A 24,705-nucleotide genomic window follows, 5' to 3' on the forward strand; every position below is an offset into this window, starting at 1 on the left:
AGCTGCGTTTTGTAGTTTGAAAAAAGTGTTAAAGCTCCCAGAATTCACAGCAAGTGCTAGTCAACTAGACACCTTTGTGCAACAGATGAATACAGACATCTGTCTGATGTCTGGCTATTAGTTTGAGGTAGTCAAAGTCTGTCTTTGTGAAACTGGCCCCAAGGCTTTATGGAAAAACAAGCATTCAGTTTGTGCAAGCTGCAGACATTGGCTCCATCAAGCCAGATACAAAATCTACACAGCGGTTCCTTGACCCTGCCCTCTTCATTCTCAGCTCACCGTCAGCTCTAAAAATTTTATAGACATTGTGGGGATACATCCGCTGGTGCTCTGCGTACTGGATTCATCAAATCCGTCATTCAACTTCAGAGGACAGACAATGATACACTCACTGCAGAGACATGTGACATTGATCAGTAGCCTTGTATATTCAATGTTTTAACAAAATGCAATCAGACAGGGGACTGGATAAATAAATTAAGAAACTCTGTCCTGAATAAATCAAGTCAATGAGTCAGGGATGAAAACAAACCAAAGACATCTAGACAGTCTTAAACAAAATGGGGAGATGCTTAAATTACATACTTAGTCAATATGTGACAAAGCAATAAAAAGCAATAAAAAGAGCATTGGGTACATTTTCATGAGACTGATGGAACAGTGCAGTTTTTGAATCAGTAGTTATAGATGGTTACTTAAGAACAGGGTGAAGGGGCTGTCTTGATTAGAATGACGTCTAATCAAGACAAACACTGTTCTGAGTCTGACAAACCACCACCACCTGCACATTTTGGATCAACACACTTACACGATGTCCCAATTTATCTTGGACATCGAGACATAACTAAAAGCGGTAGAAACAAAATAGACAAAACAAAATAGAACTACAATAAACTTAAGATGAGTTAAGTTTATTATATCTGGTGCATTTTGGGATCAACATGCACCAGATGTCGAGGGTGGGCGGTGTAACTGCATAATGGTAGAAATACAGTATGTCCAAATTCATGACATGACTTATAATACTGTAGTGAAACTAAACTATGTAATGGATTTTAGTAGTCACCTAAAGCACATTGTAATGGTATTCTCAACCAAACTCATGCTCACAGACTTGTTTCATTTTGAGGTGCTAAGAGACATAGCTTGTGCAGTATATCAGCATGAATAGTCTTCTGACTCAGCGACTGATGTTTTAAAACCAAATCATGTCAGTGATGCACCCTATATTAGAATAATTTCTCCATTGTAGGCTCATGCTTTTGCAGCATGTTTGTGGCACGTTACCATACTGATCCCTTCTGTCACTGAACGTCACGCTGCATTAAAACAAGCTCACAGCGTCTTTCCACATTAGGGGGCTGGGTGGTTGGTCTGGGAAGGGTGTGCCGTAAATTTCCACCATTGGCAGGAAACTTCCATCACCATGGCAACTTTTAGATGTTCAGATTTAGAAACAAAGGAATGTTTATCTTCTTTGATTTGTCGAAACCCACCATAAAAACACAATGTTATAAAAAAGGCAAAGAGGGACCTTAAAATGGCCTCACCCTCCACATGAAGTAGCAGTTGGAGGTGGATTGGATAGGGTGAGGTTTTAGTGTCCAGAATTGGTTTGAACCTGTTTTCTTTTCTTTACCCACCTCCTCTTAGCATGAGATTCAATCATGTATTAATGCAGTGAAATTCTGTCTAAATTACAACTGCAAATTATAGTACAGTCATTGCACTTGAATTGATTGTACTGCATCTCCTTCCTAATACTGCTCCATGGTGACTAAGTCTCACACGTTGCCTCCTCTGTAGTTGGCTAGACGGCTAATGAAAATTAATGCCACAGTCACGTGTGAAAATTGTGTATTTGTTTAAATTGTGTTTGACGAAACATTCAGTGCAGTCACTTCCCTGGCAGCTTTTTCCTGATGGGATACTTTGAAGTGAGAAGAAAAGAAAAAATTGAAAGAGGATAAGCCAGGCTCGAGGCTAGAGCACAGGCAGACCTTTAGTTGCTCTTTGTTTGTTTTGTGTGTGTGTGTGTGTGCATGTGTGTGTCTGTTTGTGTGTGTGTGTGTGTGTGTGTGTGTGTGTGTGTGTGTGTGTGTGTGTGTGTGTGTGTGTGTGTGTGTGTGTGTGTGTGTGTGTGTGTGCGAGAAAGAGAAGCATAAAGAGAGAGAATGCCTGTGTGTTTGTGTGAGCATTTGCACACACTTGCTAATTCATTTTCACATATACTTGCTGTTACGCCTGTTGATTTAATTTTCAGAATATCTCGACTGTAGACTACAAAACAATCAATAATGGTTCAAAATAAAGAATTCTAAACTGCCTTGCCAGTTGGTAATATATGTGTGTAGGTGTATATGCGTGGCCATGACGACTTAAATGTTGTGGAAACATGGATTTATAAGATCTTGGGCAGACACACTGGTCATCAGTCTCTGCATGTGTGCGTTTTTGTTGATATTCATGTCCACATACTTGCACATGTACAGGAAATACCATAACATTTGGTTCTCCTACACTGAGTTTATTTTGCATGTTTTGCAGGGTCACTCTGTGGCCTCATCGTTGCATGTCTCAGCTTGTTTACCCTCCTCTCCAGTCCTTGAGAAGCCCTCTCAAACTGCTGTTGCCAAAGGGGGCTGTGTGTGTGAAAACACACATCTCTCCCCAGCAGATGGTAGTTTCCCTGGCCATACTGTCCCACCAGCCAGACTGCCTTCCAGGGCTTGGCCATCTCCACAGCCAGCCCAGCAGGCCACTGGCATCACATCACCCTGCTGACAAGATCCTTCTTATGGATTAAAGGTCCGCAACACGTCTTCAAATGCAGGTCAATACCCTGCTTTCCCCAGCCACTTGAGTCCATTCTGTCCTCAAAAAAGACACCAGTTTGTGATATATCTGTTACGACAAGGCAAAGATACTCCGCCCTGGTTGTTTCTTTTTTTCTGTTGGGTATCAAATATGTGTAGGCAGCTTTCAAAGGGAGAGTTGGTGAATTGAGACAGAACTATCTGTAGATGGTGTTGTGGAAATGGGGAGCTGGCCTGGCATTTTGTTTTCATGTCTCACTGCACACACACACACACGAGCTGACTCTGTTCGTATTTCCTGCCTTTTGCAAAGCAGTATGTTTTAGAGAAATGAGCATTCCTGTAGCTATCAAAGATACAAAATCTGCGTTGTCGTTGGATTTTCTTGACAATTCCTCTAGGAGTTCCCGACAAATTGCAGTATGAGGCTTTTACATGCAAGATATCCATCATTCTGACCTGCTAACAGAGACACAACTAATTCCACACACATACACATACACATATTAGAGCAAAAATACAAAGTCAAGCACACTACATACTATTCGCACTTGGACAGGCAAAATTGTAATCTTTTTCAGTGCGAGATGCCCGCTGTTTATATTTAGACTGTCTGGTGGGGAGAAAACAATCATGACATGCCTTGTAAAAACCTGGCTGTCAGTATGTGAATCAACATGTGAATGACCCTTATCAAATTTGCTTTGGAATAAATTCTGTTCGAAAGATGAATATATTTCCATTCATGAATGCCAGATTTAATGGCTGTATGGCCAGAACTGGCACAGGCAGGCCAGTCTCTTGAGCTTCGGCGCCAAGGACTGTCTGTGTGTGAATGTATTTGTATGTGTATGAGTGTGCCTGTACATGTGCTCATGTCTGTGTGTGAATATGTATCCTTATCAGAATAAATTAAAGCTGAAGGTCAGCCTGAAGGTTGAGACCAGCATTTGCACATGCGTGAGAAGCCATGATACTGTAAAGGTGCTGACGCATGGGGAATGTGTTAGCTCTCATGTGTAGATGCATGAAGTGATAATAGGAAGATGAAAGGTGTTTGGATGGCGAATGTGTGTATGCAAAGCGCGTATGAATGCCTTGTGTTTTGAACCATGCTAATGCCTGTTGTCCTTTTTTGTGTTTAACCTTGAGCAGAAGAGATGAGGCAGAGGAGAGTGGCAGTTTGAGAGACATCCATCTGGCTCTGAGAGATGAGTTCAGCTTCACATGCTGATATTCTCAGCAAGAAGGAATGGAGAGCACAGTGTGATGCTTGCTGAGAGACGGACAGACAGGACTGACTGAAAAATGAGATGGACTGATGGGTAAACAGGAGGATAATGATTCGGAGGGAGAGTGGATTTAGACATGTCTTTCTTCTCTACCAGACAAAGGCAGAGAGAATGCACTGGAGAGAGTGAGGGGGAAATAACACATTCAAACGTCTTTTTTCCTTGCAGCGTTGCTGCATGTGTGTGTGGGCATAAGTGATGCCATTGTGTCTCTGTCATTATGTGCATACATACATGCATGTCATAGTCAGTATGTCAGGGCCATGTGTACTTTTGCCCTGCTAAGAAGCTCCCCTGAGGTGGTATTGTAATCCTGCCATGTGACATGAGTTCTCTGTAGAGGAAGGCCTCAACCAGGGCTTTTCTCTTTGTGTGATTATCTGCGCTTTTCATGTACAGGCCACCCATTATTCCCACAGGCTATTAAAGCTATAGAGAATCATTCAGGCTTGCTGCAGGCAAAAGCACTTCAGTTTAAGGAATGTGTTAACACTGCAATATGTATGCCTTCAATATCCACAGGATCACCACTGAACTGCATGCAATCTCTAGCAAAATAGGATACACAAGACATGTAACACAAATGTAAGCACAAGCAGAACCTCAATTTCTTCTCTTGATATTACCAAGAAGAAAGTAGCTCCTGTAAGTGTCCCCATAGTGGGTGTTTTACATCTTGGTATGTTGCCACAGTCAAGGTTCAATGACAGGAAGCTCTGATGACGATAAAAGGGAACCAGCTTCCAAAATTCATCAATAATGCATGCAGAATTTGTTTGTGCATATGTTGACTTGTGTTTTGTGCTCCAGCGCCTGTGATACTGGCAATGCTTTTAAAAATAACGATAGATTTCCTTCAGTGGTGCCTGAGATGTGTGCTTAAATTTTGCTTATCATACCTTGCTTTAGTTGGCACCTAACAAAGGAGATGCCACATAGAACATACTAACAAGCTGTGGTATGTTGTAAGTTAATCTTGCTGTTATCCCTTAATATTTAACATACAATACGAGTAGTAAACATTATATTTATAAGGATTACGTAGTTTAATGTTGACTCTGACAGAGATGCCTTAATTCAACTTAATTTTTGAGACAAGAGTTGTGATGTTGCCTCAAAAATCTCTAAAGAGTTGAATCCAAACCTCTCTCAACAGAAATTTAACAATGTAAGGTTCATAAAGGTTGGCATGAAAGCTTGTTCTTGACCTTGGAAATAGTTGTGTGACAAAAACAACCAAACTCAAGCCACACTTACTAGCTTTTTTCAGATTTTTTAACCATATCACGTGGCCTTTATCTAGTAGTTTGCTAAGTTGTAGGGATGATACATATCAGGAAACCGACACACGCACTGGTATCATAAAATCTACCAGTGGCACCATAAACATCACAAACTGCACATACAAGAAGGCGGCTTGAGCGCTAACAGTAAAGTTACACAGAGTATTTATTTTTGCAAACCTATTCTTTTCTCAAAATCAAGAACAAAACTAACAGAAATAGAGAAGGGTGATAAAAGCGGAAAGGCTGAGCAACTGGTTTCTATTTACTGCTCTATTGCTAACAGCTCCTGAATGTTAATAGATTCAGATAGACTACCTATGAACCAGACACTTATAAACCAGCTCTACTTCCTCCACTGCCATCCAGTGCGATGTCTACTTTGTCTGACAGCGCTTTCAGGATCCCAATAGGAGAGACACGTCATGGAGTGCCAGGACTTCATCACTTAACTATGACCACAAACTAAGCTTTGTATTTCTTTGACTGTGTGGAAATCTGATGTTTTCACATCACAGATGACGATCAAGACTAAAACCTGAGTTTTGTAGGTAAAACTGGGATAAAAAGCTAGTAAGTGGACCTTGAGTTGAGATTGCTTTCTCATACATTACAAAGGCACATTTATGTGCAAGGCTATAGTGTTGGATTGCACAGGTGTTCATGATTTGTGTCAACCCCAACATACAGTACTTAAACAATTTGCACAGTATATACTCTAAATATACATCATTCAGTTGATTTTAATGTTGTGGTTGATCGGTGTATATTCACACACACAATAATACTCTTGTAAGATATTTATGATGTCGAGGAAACTGTGTAACAATAGTTTGAGACAGAGTTTACTTCCACAGCAAATGGGAAAGTTGTGTCTCCAAGCATAGCCTTTGTTAAAGATTAATGTTACTTTTGCCATGAATTCGTTATCAGAGATGTGGCAGCAAGAGTCACAATGTGGCGTCACCCGATAAAGTCTCCCAACTTCTCACCACTTCTCACCTCACACACTCACCACAGTCCCTTTTAAAATACCTGTAGTTTTAGATCCTCTCCCAGGCATAAAGGAACAGGACCATTTTAGTCACTGCAGCTGTCCAACAAAATTTACTACAACCAGGGGAAGTAATGCCCACTTATCTTTCTTGTACACAAATGTAGTCGATTTACAGAAATGCCTACTTGCTATTCAATATTTATGGTCAGATAAAATGGCAGGAAAGGAGGTTTGAATGTGGAGGAGGCAGGGAGGGAACCAGTGCTGAAATATGCATGAGCACACATATGCAGCATTGGCTTTTTGACGTGCACTGCAGCTCTGTGTGGAAACAAGGGCAAGCTGAGTCACCACAAGGAAAAGTCTTGGAAAAGTAGGGGACAGAAAAATGACCACCAAGATTTAATCAGACATTTTTACTCCCAGTTTAACTAACACTTAAGATCTGTGGTTGTGGAATCTGAATCTAAATGTGTGTGCAAGTGCTGAAATATAATGTACCTTTGCACGGTTGACTTTATTTCTTAACAAAGTTGATCAAGTGCAACACAAAGTAAGTCTTGCACTAAGTCTGAGATGTCTTTCCTCTAATTTTCTGCAAACTGCCTCTCAATAGCCTAAATCAGATTTTTCAAGACATTAAACACAAAGTGCATATATTCAGACAGTGTGGTGCTTTTTTTTTTAAACAAAAATAAAATTGATGTTAACTTTGATGCTTCATGATGACGTGTTCTGAGCACAGTATGATAATTTAGCAAGCCTCCTTGGTGAGCTGGTATTATCATAGAAACTAAAAAGTGGACCATGAGCACACAGGTCAGTGGGAGTATAATCTGCTCTTCCCTTATGTTAGTAATCATTCGGGAACCTGTTAATCATAAATATGCAAGCAGATGGAGAATACTATATATATGATATTGACCAGTTTTCAGAGCATGGATTCAAACAGATGTAAGCATTCACTTCCAAACTACAGAGGTATATTACAAATGTTCTCTCAACGTTCGTGTTATGCCTTCACTGGCTGGACTATGAAATTTGAAAGGAAAAGCTTTATTTTCATTTCATGATTTGGCCTTAGTGTATTTACTTTGGTTAAAGTTCTATCTTAATTTGCAATCTACATCAGTGAATATCAGAAATATACCAGTAAAGCAAACCAATGCCACTCTTGGTAGCAGCACTTGGAGCTTGTAGCCCAGTAAGATGAAAACCAACAGTATTTCAAATTGTTTATAATATGGAACTACATTTATTAATTCATGTTTTTTCCACTTAAATCCTTTCAAAGTCATAGCTGACTTTTGTCTAAGGTTAATTTTTAATCAGCTGATGTCTTTAGGGACAATTGAACTTGATACTCTTGATGCTGCTGGAGAAGAATCTTGAAATACCACTTGTTTCAACACACTATGAAAGTAGCACAGAAAACAATGAGTGAGCCACTAAATAGTAAGAAAGGGATACAAAAAAAAAGGCAAGCAATATAACAGTGCTAAGTCCAGTGCTTTCTAGATGGACCTTCACTTGCTACTGTTTTAGAGACAATTAACACTTTATGATGAAATCCCTAATCCATGATTGGTGCACACCTCCTCATTGCCCCAATCATCAGATTAAAAAAGGCCACATGGTCTGCTTTGTAATAGGGGCCACTTACACTCAACAGTTAATAAATAGGGGCAATAGGCCATTTTAATGTTTAATTAGTCACATCCTGTGGCCAGTAAAGTGTATCTACACAGCAGCAAAATTTAGAGCAACAGGTCCAATTTTGTGGAGAAGTACTGTGGAGAACTATTAATTCAGCTTTACACCACCAACATTTTTAGTCCAGAGCACTGACAATCATTTGTTTGGCTATTCACAACATTTACCACAGAAAAAAATAAAATAAAATCAGCAAATGACAGCTTCATGAACAAGATTAAATCTGTCTGTGATTGTTAGATGCTTAGTTGTGTTACAGTTTCTTAAATTGAGAGAAGAATATACTTGAGCCAGAGGAATGGAAAATGAGGAAAGCAGTTAATCTAAATGTTTATCCACTGTCACCTGTGACAGTACAATGACTCACGCAGATGTGTGAAAATCCTTTGTGCATGAAGTGGAATGAGATAATACTTTCTTAAGAAGCAGCTACCAACTCTGCTGAAGATGTTGCAGAGTCACAAAAGCCTTTTCAAACTGTCAAGATATAACTGCAGCTGTCTCCTGCTGCCTGACGTGTATGATTGAAGGGCATCTGTGTTTCCTTTATGAATATGCTCACTTAATGGCTTCCACCATGGACTTAGTATTGTCTCATTAACCTTTACTGTGTATGTTGGCTCTAAGGAAATTGAGTCTTTGCGTTTATTTAATATATGTACAATGTGATGCAGAGCTGAGCCCAAATGGGAAATAAACGTTGGTTGTTGATGATTCCTTGTATTATCTTCATATCCATAAAAGTCACAGATATGCTGGACACCATATTATGCTAATTGCCACAGTTTCCATGCCAGTACTACTGAATTTCATACTACAACATGATTGATAGGGAGCGCCTTGGAGAATAGGAATATATGAAATACAAGAATGAATGCAAATGCACAGTGGTGTTTGATAGAATTTGGAGAGTGTTGACATGATTGTAATATTTGTATCTAACATGCATCAGAAATAGGATTTTTTGCCTGCCGACACTGATTTCAAACGTGAGGAGGAAGATCACATCAAGGAAACATGTGTCACTCGTCTCTCCCCTCATCGCGCAGCTCGGCAGGCATCATAATGCTTTGCACATTCAATTTCCTGTGTTTAAATCTGACACGCAGGTTTTGTTTTCATTTTCTTTTTACCAAACTGAATATGATAATGTCACTTGGGAATTGCTAGATGAAAAGATTTCCATGGTGCCGTCGGCTTTTTTTTGCTGAGGAGATGAATTGAACAGTAGGCACAGGGTTTGGAACCAATACAGCATGCATTATAATGAAATCATTTTCTTTTTTCCGTTCAGAGAAGCTATGCTTTGAAAATGGAGTTTGCAAACCAAATTGGATTAGCAATGGTGGATATTTTGTTAGGTATCTCTCCAATTTCACAGTGTGTGTGTTTGCGTGTGGGTTTGTGTGTGAACCTGCTCGAATGCTGTAGGATTCAGTCCGTAGCTATCAGTACCAATGTTGGTTCAAAGCTTTAGTCTTTAAATCAAACAAAATTCTTTTTATTTGTTCAATTCTCTGTTTGACCCTTCAAACATCACAAGCTAAAGTTTCAGTTGTTGTTTTAAAAGAACAGTTATAGTTGTCATACCAGTGACTACTCTTACACTTCTGGTTCAGACCGCTTTTATGATGTCACATCCTAGGCACTGAAGTAACACATCTAGAGTTATTTCAGGTAGCTGGCACACGATCCAGTCTTTCTATGCATTTGAACAGTGTATGAAGTGTGCAAAGGCTGAGCAGGTAGCACAGACAGTAAGACAGGTTTTTCAGTGCATTCACTGGAGATGCATAACAGCAATTTACAGCTCAAGTGTGGACATTGAGCAAAGTCAAATCGCTGAAAAAATCTATTTAAAAAAATCCAATAAAATCCTGTCTTTGGGATTACATCTCTGAAATCACATCAATATAACAAGGTGAACCATAACCTACATTGAACATCTCAAGTTGTGTTACTGCAGCATGTCGCAGACTTACAGTAAAAACAAGCCAAGTGTACAAATGTAAATCTAGTTCTAATCAAATGGATTTTCCCTTCACAGCTTTGAAAAAGGGACGATTCTGGATCACTCCTGATCCCTACCACAATGACGACAACATCCAGATTGGACGTGAAGTCAAGATATCTTGTCAGGTATAGTTAAGGAAAAGCACTGGCATAGTAAACAGACATAGTGTATATGTATACAACAAATGAAAGTAAGTCACTCTTCAATACAATACAAATAATGTGCTGAATCTCCTAGGTGGAGGCGACCCCACCAGAGGAGCTGACGTTTAGCTGGCTGAAGAACGGGCGTGCCCTGAGGAGCTCAGAGCGCATGGTCATCACCCAGACGGACCCTGACATCTCCCCCGGGACCACCAACCTGGACATCATAGACCTCAAGTTCACCGACTTTGGAACATACACTTGCGTGGCTGCACTGAAGGGAGGAGGCATCCCTGAGATCAGCATTGACGTCAACATCTCGTCCACAACTGGTGAGCCTCACACCCCTTTGTGTCAGTGATGCATCTACACACCTCCCCCAACATGTTTGAAACACACGCTGAAAAACCCTATGGTAAGAGTAAAGAGAAAAAAACTGTGTTATTGTTTCTCAGTCTTATGCTTGTAGTTTTTGCTCTCAATCCTATCAGTTTTGATATAATTGTAATCATGTAACTGTAATCATGTCCAGTCAGGTTATCTGAACCATTTCTTTGGAAGTGAAACCTGAATATAACATGCTGTAAATGTTAACCATAATCATAATAACCCATAATCACTCACGGCATTGTAAAACTCCTTGTGCGTAAAACTATGTTCAAAATCAAAGCTGAAGCAAGAAAGTACTATCCAAGATGAGCATTTACAACTGACAGGACTAAGAAACAACTTTAATATTTGCCTGGGTATTAGCCTCTAGGCAAATGGTTTACATATATAGTATAATTAAACTTGGAAAATGTATAAAACCTGTCTGATGGCTCGTGTGGTTGCTCTTAAAGCAGTTTCTTGTAGAGTATGCCTTTTCCCCTAATTTCAGCAGTTAAGCTGGCATGCAACAGACAGGAATGGTAGCAGTAATGAAAAATGAATTTTTCTTTAAAAGGTCAGTTCACCCAAATTCTGAAAGAAATATTTTTCCAATTTATCTATAGTGGTTTCTAGCAATGCAGATAGTTTGTGTGTGTGTGTGTGTGTGTGTGTGTGTGTGTGTGTGTGTGTGTGTGTGTGTGTGTGTGTGTGTGTGTGTGTGTGTGTGTGTGTGTGTGTGTGTGATTTGGGTGAACTGACCCTTTGTATATCCTCATTAGAGTATTGTTCATTCTGTTCCAGGCTGAAAAGGGTTCAAGAACCACCGTCTTCTATTATAATTTCTAGTTACTGCACACACCATTGTATTATAGCACCAATCCCTCTGTTTTGCGTTGTGTTCAGTTGAATTCCTGTGAACCAAAGCTGACTCCATCAGTCTAACTATTTAGGAACTAAACATTCATCTTCCTTCCATCTAATTTGCTTCTTCCAACACTGTTCCAACTAACATTTGTATACATGTATACCGCATGTTAATAACACAACGTATCAGTCTACTTTATCTACGGAGCTGTATCATTGTAGATCAATCGAGGCATGTTGAGTAGTCACTTAGAAACAGAGCAGAACTGCAGCAGCCGTTCATTGTGTTTTTTAAATACTCTGCTTCTCTAATGTACATCACTTGTTTCAAAAGATGGCAAAACGTAGGTGCTAGCATAATAAAATCAGTATTCTTTCATAAAAAAAAATAATCAAAGGATAAAATCAGCAGTCAAACATCTGTTTTTCTATCTGCTGTTTGAGAGTTTAACACCTATCAACCCCTCTCCATGTCAGATTTCATAAGAAAAAGCCTGTAACAGCCTCAGAGGCAACAAAAGAGAGTTTGGTGTTTAGAAAGATTGCTACAAAACACATTTTGACAGTTAATAACACATTTTGTACAGGCTCTAAAATAATGGTAAAATGCAATGGTCAGAGAGACAAAGCGATAACACATGTAATGGGACAGGAATGGTGGTCTTTGTGCGTAATCTCCAGTGTGAGGTCAATCAATGAGCAGCAAATGTGTGGTAACGTTCCCATGTCACCACACATTACTTCACCCATCGACCCCACCAAGGGTTGTGAAGCCGATTGCCTCTACACCTCAGAGACACCACGATTGGGAGTCTCCTTTCTGCCGCTCACTCATCCCTGATTTCCAGATTTTCCATGTGGGGGAGTCCCATGGGTTGGTGTTGCTGCTGGCACTGTTTTTGCTTTGAATTTATTGGCAGCTGTTCACTACTGATAAGTGACTTTTGGGTTGTGTGATGTTTTTTGACTGATTGCGAGCTTTCTTTCCCCTCTCATGCTCACACTGCATGCACACACATCGGCAGACACATTGACACACTCATGCACCCTCATCTCCTCTCGTGGTCTTGTTTTTCCTATCGCACACACACCTCGCTGCCACTCACAGCGTAAACATGAAAGCCGTATGTCGACCTTGGGTGCATAATTATTGTTAGATAATCCTTTGATAATCCCTGCGCTATAAAACAGTAGGATCAATCGCACCTGCCAAGATTGTTTCCTCATTATCTTTTATGTAGTGCAGTCTACTTTTGGAGTGCCTGGGCGATGCCAGTGCATTAACACAGACCCTTTAATGTGTAAAAAAAATACTGCTGTATGACTGAGGAAACAAGCGAGGAAATGACTGACTCTATTGTGATTGTATGAAATGAAAGGTTTCCTTAAGGCTTAGATGTGATTGCTTTTTAAGCTTTCATTGTTCCAGCCAGATGTTTGGGTATGAAATATTATGAAAGTGTTGCATTGTCATACAGCTGTTCCTGTCATAGGAAATAATATGTTGAATTTTGCTTCTGCCGGTTACAATTCCCACTGCTTTACCTGGATGAGACTGGGCTGTTTTCCTGGAGAATGCCTGTTAAGCATGATATTTCTTTCAGTTAGATTGATGCCATGAATCAGACAGGTATCTTTGCTAAGCAGAACAGTATAGCTCTTTTGTACTAAAGCACCTTGTGCCTCTGCCTTCCGTATGCCTGCAGCCTGTTGTTTTTGTTCCTCTGCCTGTTCCCCTGAAGTGAGAAAGCCCGAGCTGCAATTAGAAGTCTTAATAAAAGCGTTTAGAGGAGATTACACTGCAGGTTTGCCAGGGTTCGTGCAGGGGAAGTGGTTGGAAAGCGACTGAGCCTAAAGTGTCTCTAGTCTGAACACTTTGGAGCTCACTGGCTATTCCAGCATTGTGTCCAGTTCAAGATTTCCAAACATAGGTTTAGCCCCAGTGTAGCCCCGTATTTATAAAAGAGAATATATATTATCTCCCATTCTTTCAACTTTTGATGAACACACATTTCAACAGCTTTCACGATTTCTTCCTTTTGCAAAACAGCAGTAATATTTACTATTGTCTTTTCTTGTCAGGGCTTAAAGTAATTGCAAGGCTCATCTTCATTTATGAGCGTGGTCTGGAAAAGAGGACACAGACCTCCCCTTTAGATATTGTCAGGATTAAGAACCACAAGGAACAGCTGAAAAGAGCTACGAGCATTAGTGTTAAATATAAAACATCCCATAAACTTCAAACAAGAACTAGCAGATTAATCCTCTCATTAGCCTGTGTGTTACATATGTGTTTAGTGGGTGTGTTTTGCTATTATTGTTATATGTTGTGATTATTATCATTTTACAGCTGTGGCACTGAAATGTTATTTGGCTTTAGATTGGAACTACCATTGGGACTGTCTCAGAGATAAAATATTAATAGCATGTAGAGTTATTATTGATGGATTTCTGACATTTAAAAGTCAGTTTTCAACACTGATTCACAAAGCTGATACCCGCTTATTGCACTTGCTGTCTTGTAATTACTATAAACACTGGATTCTGCCATCTTGGTTGTGGCAAGATTAGTCTCTGTTGATACATCTTAGCACCAGCACACAACAGCAGCTCATCCCCAGTCTGACTGACGATCACAAAGTAAGTATTAGGACTGAAAGTCACCTCTCTCCTTGTGAGACGGATAAATCCCTCCATGATGAGTCCCTCAATTAGCACCCTAAGTTTCTGTCAATTTCAGGAATCACTGCAGTTAATGAATTAAGCAAATCAATTAAGTGTTTAGTTGATTTAATAAACACAATGTACAGCTTGTTTTTCTGAAATGAATTTGAGTTATCTAACACTCACAGCAGGGCTGCTCATCTCTGTCTATCCTCCTCTCAACCATCCCGTTATCTGGTTGACTCTGATTCGCCATGAGCTGCCATCATCCGAGTGACAGTGCCACATGTGAGTCTAACAGAGACAGCATGACTGCTGGCTGTTGAACACGCTGATGGGCTTGTTTCAGCAGCAAATTCACTGACCCTGTTAAAGAGAAACCTGGTCTGCATCCTGACTCACCTACGGGGTACAAAGGTTCAACTGCTGTTTGGTCACAGTGAGGGGAAACAAGTTTCTTGCTGACTTTTTTCCTTCAGGCTTGAATATATGGGGTTTTCACAGAATGTGGTTCTTTATTGATGTTGGTTGATGTCCATTCTCTTTCATTGCTTTTTTTTGGTTTGATTTGTACAGTGGGGGGTATACAGTAGCTTTTTCATGTTTCAGGTTGACTTGTTTTAAAACAAGAACCCAGTCTTTAATATGCACTTGATAGCTACACACATGATATCATTCTAAAAGACTGAGCCTATAGCTACATGTCCCAGGCAGATATCAGCATTGTCAACAGCTGATGCTATGGACAGAGCTGCTAGTGGTCTAAACTCTTATAGCACCCAAGACCAGATTGCATAGAGTGGAAAATACTACACAGTGGATGTGAAAAGGTGTTTTTCTTTTTTTAACCCAACAAACTAATTTAGTAAGTTAATTGAGTACTCCATAGCCTTGAAAGTAACAATTGGTTGCTAGAGTAGGTAAGCTAATTAGCCAGATGTGCTAACTTTTAAAGCTTACATTCATCAGACAAACACAGTTTAATCCATTCCACACCTTAAACTTGCTCTTTTGTTTTGGTTGAAATGTTTAAAACTGCTTAAAACCACCCTCCACTCTTTAAATGCAGAGCAAACTACAGCCCCATGTGCACCATTTCAACATGTGGACAAATCCAGGGTTGCTACACTGTATTTGGAAAATCACTGTTTAGGGGAGGGGTTTAGGCAATTATCAGTTAGGTAAGATATGTGTCTGTAATGATAAAATTGAACTGAACTGAATGTACTATGATTGTAAAATCATTCTGCATTTAAAAATGGTCAATTCCATTAATAAATGACTGAAGGAATGTCGAAAAAAAAATCTTGGCACATACTGTGCAAAACTACACCTAAAACCTAAAAAATTTAGTTTGAAAAATTAGTTATGAACTGCAAACTGGACTAATATAATAACATCTTAGAGCACTAGATCCCAGCATTGGATAAACAAGCTAATAGAGGTCCCAAAACAGTCCCAGTAAGCTCTGAAGTGGGATGAAGGGGCTTAACAGCTGTCCCACAGCTGGGATGCTGTCATGAGAAATCTGCCATATGACAACAGTGGATGCCACGGTCATGCCACTTCTAGAATGATAGGTTAGAACCACCTGGCAGCATATGTCAGCACAACACCTAAATGGTAATTTTTCAGTGGAAGGTTTTAGATGTCAAGGGGGGAGGGGGGAAAAAACACACGCTGTACTCTGTAAACACAAATGTGTACATTTGTAGAGGTCTGGGGAAATCAAAAGGTAACAGGCAGGAGTGCAAGGGTGTTTTCAGTTGTAGGTATACTGTAACAAGTGTTCAGTTTGTGTTGGGTCCATAAACTATGTTAATGAGACTAGATAACTAAGAACATAACACATTATGCACAGTGTACCAGCATCTAGCCTCAATTGCACCACCTGAAGTCATGCTTTATGGAGGTGGCCACCTGGGAAATCACGTCCGTGTCCAGCTGGGAAAATCTGGAAGGTAACCGTGAATAAGAAACACTTTCCCTCCCTCATTAAGTACTCTGAAGGCCCCTTTAGCGAAGTACATGAACTCTGATCCTTCCAGAGTCCTGCTCACTGCTTAGCAGCAGAAAAAGTGGTGGTACTGGAGATGTGTATTTGTGCATTTCTAAAGTGGACATTTCTTTTACTGTGTCTGGTTGGGTAAATGTTAAAAAACAGAAGGGCAATATTATGCGTGGCCAGAAATCAAACTACAGCCCATGATAGTATTGGTATTTAAAGCCTGCTGCTGTACAGTCTCACTCACATGGATTCATGACGGGTTTGTGTGATTGATCGTAAGACAGCTTATAAAATCTCAGGGGAACAGCATTCGGCTCAAAAACACAAACACACAGTATGTATGTCAGTGTGGTCAGTAGTGTGTAACTGCAGTCTATCATTGTACTAAGCCAATTTTAACACATCTATGGACATATATTACACTTTGGCAACTTGTTGTAGAGAAGCATCTCTGCCACACACACATAAACATACACAGATTTACAAGCATGACCACAGTGGACCTATGGCACTCCTCTCTCTGTCTCCAGCGGTCCAGCATGAGCAGAGAGTCCTTTAACATTGTTACAAAGTGATGGGCCTTGAGCTGTCTAAACACACTCTCACACACAGAGACACTCACTTGAGTTGTAACAGTAGAGAGTGCTATGTTGCCATGGTGACAGGGATTGATGTCACAGCACTTACCAGAAAAGGGGGTAGTAGGAATGTTGTTTATTCTCAAAGACGTCCGTGCGCTTCCACTGCTTTAAGAAAATGCAAAGTATCGGATATTTCCGTGTTTTGCGGTCAGCTCACATTGCACTGTGTCTGTTGTGGCACTGATGGATCCTGCTGACAGGCTCCAGCAATCAGCCTCTACACTTGGAGGATCATTCCAGCTGAGGCCCTAGAGATGTGTAGGGCTACGAAGGCCAAAAAAGGAGTTCCAGTCCCAATTTTGGCCCAAAAAGTACACAAGCACACACACACACACACACAAAGACGCAGTGTTTTCAGTCGGGAACAACAATGAAAAGCATCCAGTTGAGGAACTGAGGCAGGATCACAGCATGGTGTCACCCGTGGGCAAGTAGAGAAACACTCAGCTATACACAAATTCACATACAGAGACATAAAACCATGTAAGCGCACACCAGACAAGCATACGCCCACAGTGGGTATGCCCTACAGGCAGCACTGGCATTTGGATGGCTTTGGCACAATGAGAACACATTGAAGACCAGTAGTGGGCTCTCTGCCACACTGAGCATCTCAGTGGTCAGTCTCACACACAGAGTCAGGGTGGTCACTTGGAAAGAGAGAGCACGAGGAAGAATGAGATACAGAGTAAGCAAGAGGGACATGGGCATCTGTGTGCATGTATGCCTGTCTGCATTTCCATGATGCTACGGAGAGAGACAATGGCAGCTGATGGCCAGTATTTGTGCTGCCAAACCCAATAGGCGGACGCCTGTAATTGCCTGACTAATCTGGGCTGTGGAGAGGCCAGGTGTAATGATGGCAACTCAATGAATACACCTCTCCTACACTTGCTAATGGATGCTTGCTGCTTCCTCCTATCCTGCTACTGTCAATTCACCATTTCACTGTTTGGACCCAAGGAATTGTTCAGAAATGTGGAGAAAATATGCTGTGGAAAGAAATATGACAGCTCTTGACACCTGCCTGGTTCAATCAAGACATTGTGTGAACACCAATCAGCAACTGTACGAGAATAAAAAGACTGTCCACTGTCATTGTCTTTCATTTTTACTGCTCCTTAGTGCCAAATAGCCTTGCCAAGATTTATCTGTGAATGACCAGTCTTCATTATCCCCTGCCTATGACATCAACATGCTTAAGCACATGTCATTACATGCCTGAAAAGGTCTAGATAAATGTTGAAGTGGCTGATTAGCAGCCAAACAGCTGGGTAACAATGGCTGCAAAGGTAACTTAGGGATTTTCATCAGTTGTGATACAATGATGAATCAGTACAGTATTTTCCATGTACAGTAGAACCGCTGGACGTCTCATTCAATTGACCACACAGCAGCTGCACAGACATGAATGAGCTCCTAAATTACTCTCTGCGTGATCATTTTACAAGTAAATATAGCCGAAATCACAGCAAAGCCGTTGTCTTTATCTTATGTGTATGGAGATGTTGTTAGACAACGTCACGGTTATAAAATCAGTATTTTAGCAGTTCAGAGCAGCAGCTTGGAAATGTCTTGGAAGTGACTGCTGGTTAACATGTCGTCTTAATGGGCCACGTTTCAGTCACTATTTCATACTTGTTCCGTTGTCTGACAACAGAAATAGAAGTACATGTAAATGAGAACAGCTTTATTTGGAATTCAGCTGTATTAAAATACTGTATATGTGTGCACAGAGAGTAGGAGAGAAGCAAACAGATACAGGGCGGCCCCGCCACATACTATACTATACTTTTGTGTGAAAGAGTGTTCCTCAAAGAGACTAAATCACAACTACTTACCACCTGACTTAATCTCAGCTCTATGGAGCGTTTTATTGTCTTGCAGCCCACAGTTTACCTGTTTTTGTTCACTTTAACCACACTCAGCGTTGTTCTAGACACAGCAGGCAGCTGTTTTTAGTGGAAAAGCTCTGATAGACCCTGGTAATTCTACCTGTCCGGCACTAACGGCTGACAGACAAGTAACCAACCAGCTGGTGATCATAGTGGAACATTTAGAAGCTAAACAGCCAGATATTTTTATCAGGAGTTCTTGGAAAGAAAAACTAAATTAAAAGAAAACGTTGCTTCGTGTCTGCTGGATGTGTAAAACAACAACTTTTGGCTAACAAATTTGCAATATAAACTTAAAAGGTGATAATATGTCCCTGTTATGTTTACAGCTCGTTTCCACTGTCTCCAAGTGGCCCAAATAGTTCAAAGACAAAGGTTTTATTTATATGTTGCCCCATTCACAACCTTTGTTCAGTTTTTAGACCCACTACGCCTAGACATTTATTTTCTCTGAGGTTGACAATAACATAAATTTGCTGTTGGTGTGTGAGTTATTGTTTTCATTTTAATTGAGTATGTGATGTAGCAAAACATTTGAATCAGGGATGCATGTTGAGCTTTTCCTTGCTTCTATCAGTTTGATTCATCTATGACTCACATGAAGTTTTACGTTCTATAGTTCCAGCATTTTGAACAGATTTGTATCTTCTGACTCACTTTAAGGACAAAGGGAATAACCAACAGTTGCAGCATTGAGATGACAGTGGGATTGTTGCTTCTCACCCAGAGAGAAATGGGGTTTAGAAAAATATAGCAGGACTCCTTCATTTTCTGGAGATTGCTAGTGATTTCATCACTATGAAACTTCAATGTGTCTTGACTTCATTCCAGCTGAAGCATTGTTTGGGCAGAATTACAGTGATTCGAAAATCATCAAGGAAACATGACACGGTTTCATCATTAGTGAGAAGGTTTTTGCTCCTTGAATCGCTGGCTGTAAACTATTTTTGGGAGCAGTAGAACAAAATAGTCTTACAGTCTGCTGATGGTTTTGACTCGCACAAAAATACATGAACACACAAATATACACACTCACAGCAATCTAGGAGCCAGTACAATTTGCCAGGTTTGCTAATTAAACAAATTTACTTGGCCAGCATGCTTGATGAGGAACCAGACTGCCTGATGCAACCTGCTAGTTTTCCTGCTTTCCAAAGTTAGAGTACATACACAAACACAAACACACACAGGCACACTCAAAAAAGCCTGTCACTGTGTCCAGCAATTTGGCAATTTGCACTTCTTTTATTATTCATTGTTAACTTTCAGCTGGGTTCTAAAAAGTGTCCATTAAACCAAGGCAAAATATTTATTGTGTCATATTTTGTTACATGTCCAGCAATAATGCCATTTCACCTTTGGGAGGGTTCTGTTGTAAATGCTATCAATTATATGATGCTGTGGATGAGATTGAGTAGCTCCATGAGGAGGAGGGCAGGAAAATAAGAAGCTTCAGAGTGATGGCAGTGATGCAAGCAGTGGTGATGGTAATGAATGTTAAAATGATGATGGTGGTGAAAATGTGACACTGATGAGGATACTGTAATGCGACTGACTGTAATAGCTATGCTGACAATGATGATGATGGTATCTTAGAAGGGTAATGCAATAGCGTTTCTTAGGAAGTTATAAGAAGATTCAATTTTTTTATATTACAATTATTAGTTGGATTCTTTTACCTTCTTGTTTCAGTGAGTTACAGCCTGTTTCTACTGCAATAACTTTTACATGGGCCAGGAAATTTTTCAGGAATGGTACTTAAAGAACCTTAATTCCTCTACCATTGTTCCTGGTGACAAAAAAGGATCTTCTCTGGGCTTTGTACTTTCCAATGCCCCAGGAAATATCAGGGTGGAGTTTGCGGTGCTGAATGTCGCGGATTGGTCGAACGTACATAAACTTCACAGCTGCTAGAACTTATAGAGCAAGCAAAGGGTGCAACGAGCATCAGTACTTGGCCAAATGTGGGACATTTTTTTTAATGTTAATCATGGTAAGAGGTTGTTGCTTCCTGACTACTCTATTACCAGCTACATAAAGAGAGTGAGTGCAAACGAGCTCAGAGGATGAGTGATAGAGAGAGGGAGTGGTGATCAAGTCAACAGTTGATTGTTGTTATCACAGCTGCATACTAAAGCTGAAAAAACAACCACATTATAAAGTACAATAACGCTGAGTTGTTTTCTTGTGTTTGAAACTTGCATTAGAAAATCTGTCATAATCTTTAAATTCATTATAAAACTAATTTCTGTAATCTTTTTTTAATCTATTATTCAAATGCAGTGGAAACAAGAATACACAAAAGGGGCATTTAGTTACTACTTCGAGTTTAGTTCCTGTGGTTGACCTGGACCTATTTGGTTAACAAGCGCTATTACTTACCATTGTCTTTGACCGGTATGGTTACAAAGTACATTTGCTTGTTAGCTCTTCATTGCAATGTTCATTGTTTGCCATTGCTTGATAACATTTAACTTCTTCACTGCTGCCCTCCATGATGGTTTTACTTACATGCTCAGATCGTCTAGTCCCAGCCGTTAGCCATCACTGCTGCTGATAACTGCATGGTCCTTCCATACAAAGCTATGTGTGTGGCTGAGACTCAGCTCCATTGTCATTGAAACTTGGATGCCCATTCGCTTCCTCCCCATACCATCCACGCCACTTCTCCCACCAGTCGACCATTTCCTCTTACCCCGCCTGCTGACTTTCTAGAGCCCCATATCAGTCCCTCCTCTGTTTTTCTCTTTCTTAGTTCCCCCCAACCTGACAGTCCCCCGGGGCAAGTCCCCCCTGGTGGCCCGCGAGGGTGACACAGTGGAGCTGGAGTGCCTTGTTTCAGGGAAGCCCAAGCCCATCATCCTGTGGTCGCGAGCAGATAAGGAGGCGCCCATGCCAGACGGCAACATGCAGATGGAGAGCTACGACGGTGTTCTGCGTATTGTTAATGTGTCCAGGGAGATGACGGGCTCGTACCGCTGCCAGACCAGCCAGTATAATGGTTTCAACGTAAAGCCCAGGGAGGCTGTGGTGGAGCTAATCGTACAATGTGAGTAGACAGACTGTGGGTATTTTTGTCTGTATATATATGTGTGTGTATGCATGTTGTGGTATAACTTGTAACAGTGATATGATGTGTGTATGGTGTATCAATTGTTACTGTGATATATTATGTATTTTCTTCGTATGCAGTGTAATTAATTTTTATGGCTTCTAGTCCAATGTTACAAACATTGAACATTCTCACATTTCTTACCTTCCACACCCATCCAATTTTCTGCTGAAAGCTGTAAAATTAGTCCAGTCCCATGGTACCCTGAGTCAGGTCTGAGAGGAAACGGCTCCACCTCTTACACTAAGGGGAGGACTTTATCTGCTAAGCGTGAACTGAGCAGAACTAATATTAACAAAGGGACAAAGCTCTAGATACTGCTGTCCACACTTGTTAGGATTTGTCTGCATGAGTGTGTGTGTGTGTGTGTGTGTGTGTGTGTGTGTGTGTGTGTGTGTGTGTGTGTGTGTGTGTGTGTGTGTGTGTGTGCGCTTACATCAGAGAAGCCCCAAAGACTGTGTGCCATATCCCCAGGCCTCGGACCCCCTGCCACTGTCACTCAGTTTGAAACCCTTTCCCCTCCTTTAAGATGTGACACTGAAAGATGGCTTAACGGCTAATTAGTGAGCAGCTAATTTATTCCCACTGGTATTCATTTTGTAGTCATTTATGGAGATTTGAATGGAATGTTTCGAACTAATCTAGAGATCCAAAGCGGTGTCAGTCATTCAAAGGCTTGGGCTGTTTCGCTCTGCCGAAAAAAGAACAGAAGACGGATAGGAAGGAAATGAAAATGGTCTATGTAGGGTGCTTACCATTCTCTGGCAAGTGATGACAAGAAATAGAAAAATTGAGTCTCATAGTCCCAGCTCCATTGTTTTTCTCATGGCCTACTTAGTTAATCCATTCATTCTTCCATCTCAATTTACCGTGATCTAGAAAGAACCTGTGAACTAATAAACTACTGTGAATGTATGGCAGTTAACATGCTGCATGCTGACTGCCATGTTTTAAGTGTCCTCAGCATTAGAATTGCCAAACATAAGACTGCAGAAAAATATCCAGTTTTTAGAGTGTGACTAATAAAACAGAATTATGGCTGAAGCTCAACCAGGGTTTTGATTCAAGATGAACTTGACACTCCCACTACCAATATTTTGATTGAAGAGGAACAAGAGCAGCCCCCGTTCTGTTCTTGCCGACAAGGATTAGCGCATAATTCTGCCCTAATTTTTTCGAGAGTTTTATTGTACTCCTTGCTATGGCGTTCACGTTCCAGCTTAGCTGTAACCCACTGTGCTGTGTTAAGAGAATTAATGAAGTTTTGATGTGCTTTGAAGAAGACTGTGTTGAATTTTTGGCTGAATTGATTATGATTATGCAGTGATGACAGCCCATATCAAAGGTTAGTGGCTTTGCTATGCACCAATGCTGACACCAGAAAGTAAACAAAGGATTTACACTCTAAGATGCACTTCATCAATTAGCAACACTTAGTGGACCTGCTGCCTCATGCAAGGAGGGTGTGATGGGATAGAAACAAATGCAAAATTAAGAGAAAAAGATTGGTGCTAATAGCCTTTTTTTTAAAAGCAAGGTTAAAATGCTGCTGTATATTAGAGTATATTAACAGTTACATTAAAATATCTACTACATTTCCACATGAAATATTAACACGAATCTACATACGACCCCTGCCTGAGTAATTTAAAAACACCTGAAGAATGGTTGATGCTGCTTTCCCCCTTGCTCCCTCTCAGCTGAGAGAAGTATACCTCCTCAAGCAGCAATAGGTCACAGTGATCCTGCTGCTGTTTGGAGAGCAGCAGTCACGCTCCGTATTCTGCATACCATTTGTCTCAGGGGAGGACAATTAGAGCAAGAAAAAAAGCAAATAAGCCCTAACTGTCCAAAAGCCTTTTGGTCAGCAGAATTCACAAAAATATCTTCTTTTTTTTCTTAATTTGCAACAACATCACATGCTAAAATTTCATCTACAAATTAGTGACAGCTGAAAAAAAAAGATAACGCTTTTAAACAAGGTCTGCCCTAAATAAAAGCCGTTTTTTTGACTGACTTGAGAGTTGTTATTCTCACATCTCATGATTAAAAGCATGAAATGTCCTCAAGCCTTAAATGAAAAATAGTGTTTTTCACATAACAAAAATGTTGGATTTCATAGAGTAAATAAAACTATTCAAGAAGTTAGAAAAGCACTATGTAAGTACTCTATGAGGGTAGGTATGAAACACAAATATACAGAGTTGATTATTTAATGTGTATTTTTCTCACAATTAAGACATCATGGTAAAAGACATCCAATAAGAAAACCAACCACTAGTGTCCACAGGATGCAGCCCTGTCACGTTCTGGCACCACAGTGGCTGCTGGAGATATCTGATGCCAGTCTAGCCAGTGCACTATTGTCTTACACTATGGTAGGCGTACAGCACATTAGCGGAGTAACAGTAGCGGCTCCAGTTCTCCGTCTGTGTCTATGCAGGTTGCGTTCAGGCACTGTATTGAGTTTTAGGTCACCCACATTTTGGAAGCATTCAGAGCCCAGCACACAATCACTGTAATTACGTGCACAAAACTGAAAACTGAAAAACGTGGCTTTTTGTCTGAAACGCTGTTACACTCTTCCCTGCTTCATTATCTTTATGTATTGAGTCTATAATTGCTAGAGCAGCGTGCATCTTTGAAGAGCGAAAATTATTTGTGAGTGCACACAAAATGCCTACATTTATTGTCAGCTGACATGATAACAATACTTGATTCATTTCATCATTTACAGGGCCTTTACGTGTATATAGAAAAACGTTTTTCATGTTTGTGTTTCACTTCTTTTCCATAGCCTGAGATAGAGAAGGATTATAAAGGTTTTCCCTCGGCGAATATACACTATTCATGAAATACAGATAATAAATTAGAGATTAAACGGCATGCTT

The 24,705-nt window shown here is 40.4% G+C and overlaps 1 protein-coding gene across 1 annotated transcript in view; it reads left to right on the forward strand.

Moving 5' to 3' along the window:
* Positions 1–24,705, forward strand: part of LOC120789183 (MAM domain-containing glycosylphosphatidylinositol anchor protein 2-like) — a 164,588-nt gene that overhangs the window by 88,809 nt on the left and 51,074 nt on the right. The window contains exons 7-9 of the mRNA XM_040125747.1: positions 10,149–10,240; positions 10,353–10,590; positions 21,458–21,751. Coding sequence (XP_039981681.1) covers positions 10,149–10,240; positions 10,353–10,590; positions 21,458–21,751 — 624 coding nt within the window. The remainder of the gene's footprint in view (positions 1–10,148; positions 10,241–10,352; positions 10,591–21,457; positions 21,752–24,705) is intronic.

This window comes from Xiphias gladius, chromosome 4 (genome assembly GCF_016859285.1).
Source record: "Xiphias gladius isolate SHS-SW01 ecotype Sanya breed wild chromosome 4, ASM1685928v1, whole genome shotgun sequence".
In the NCBI taxonomy this organism is placed as follows: Eukaryota; Metazoa; Chordata; class Actinopteri; order Istiophoriformes; family Xiphiidae; genus Xiphias; species Xiphias gladius.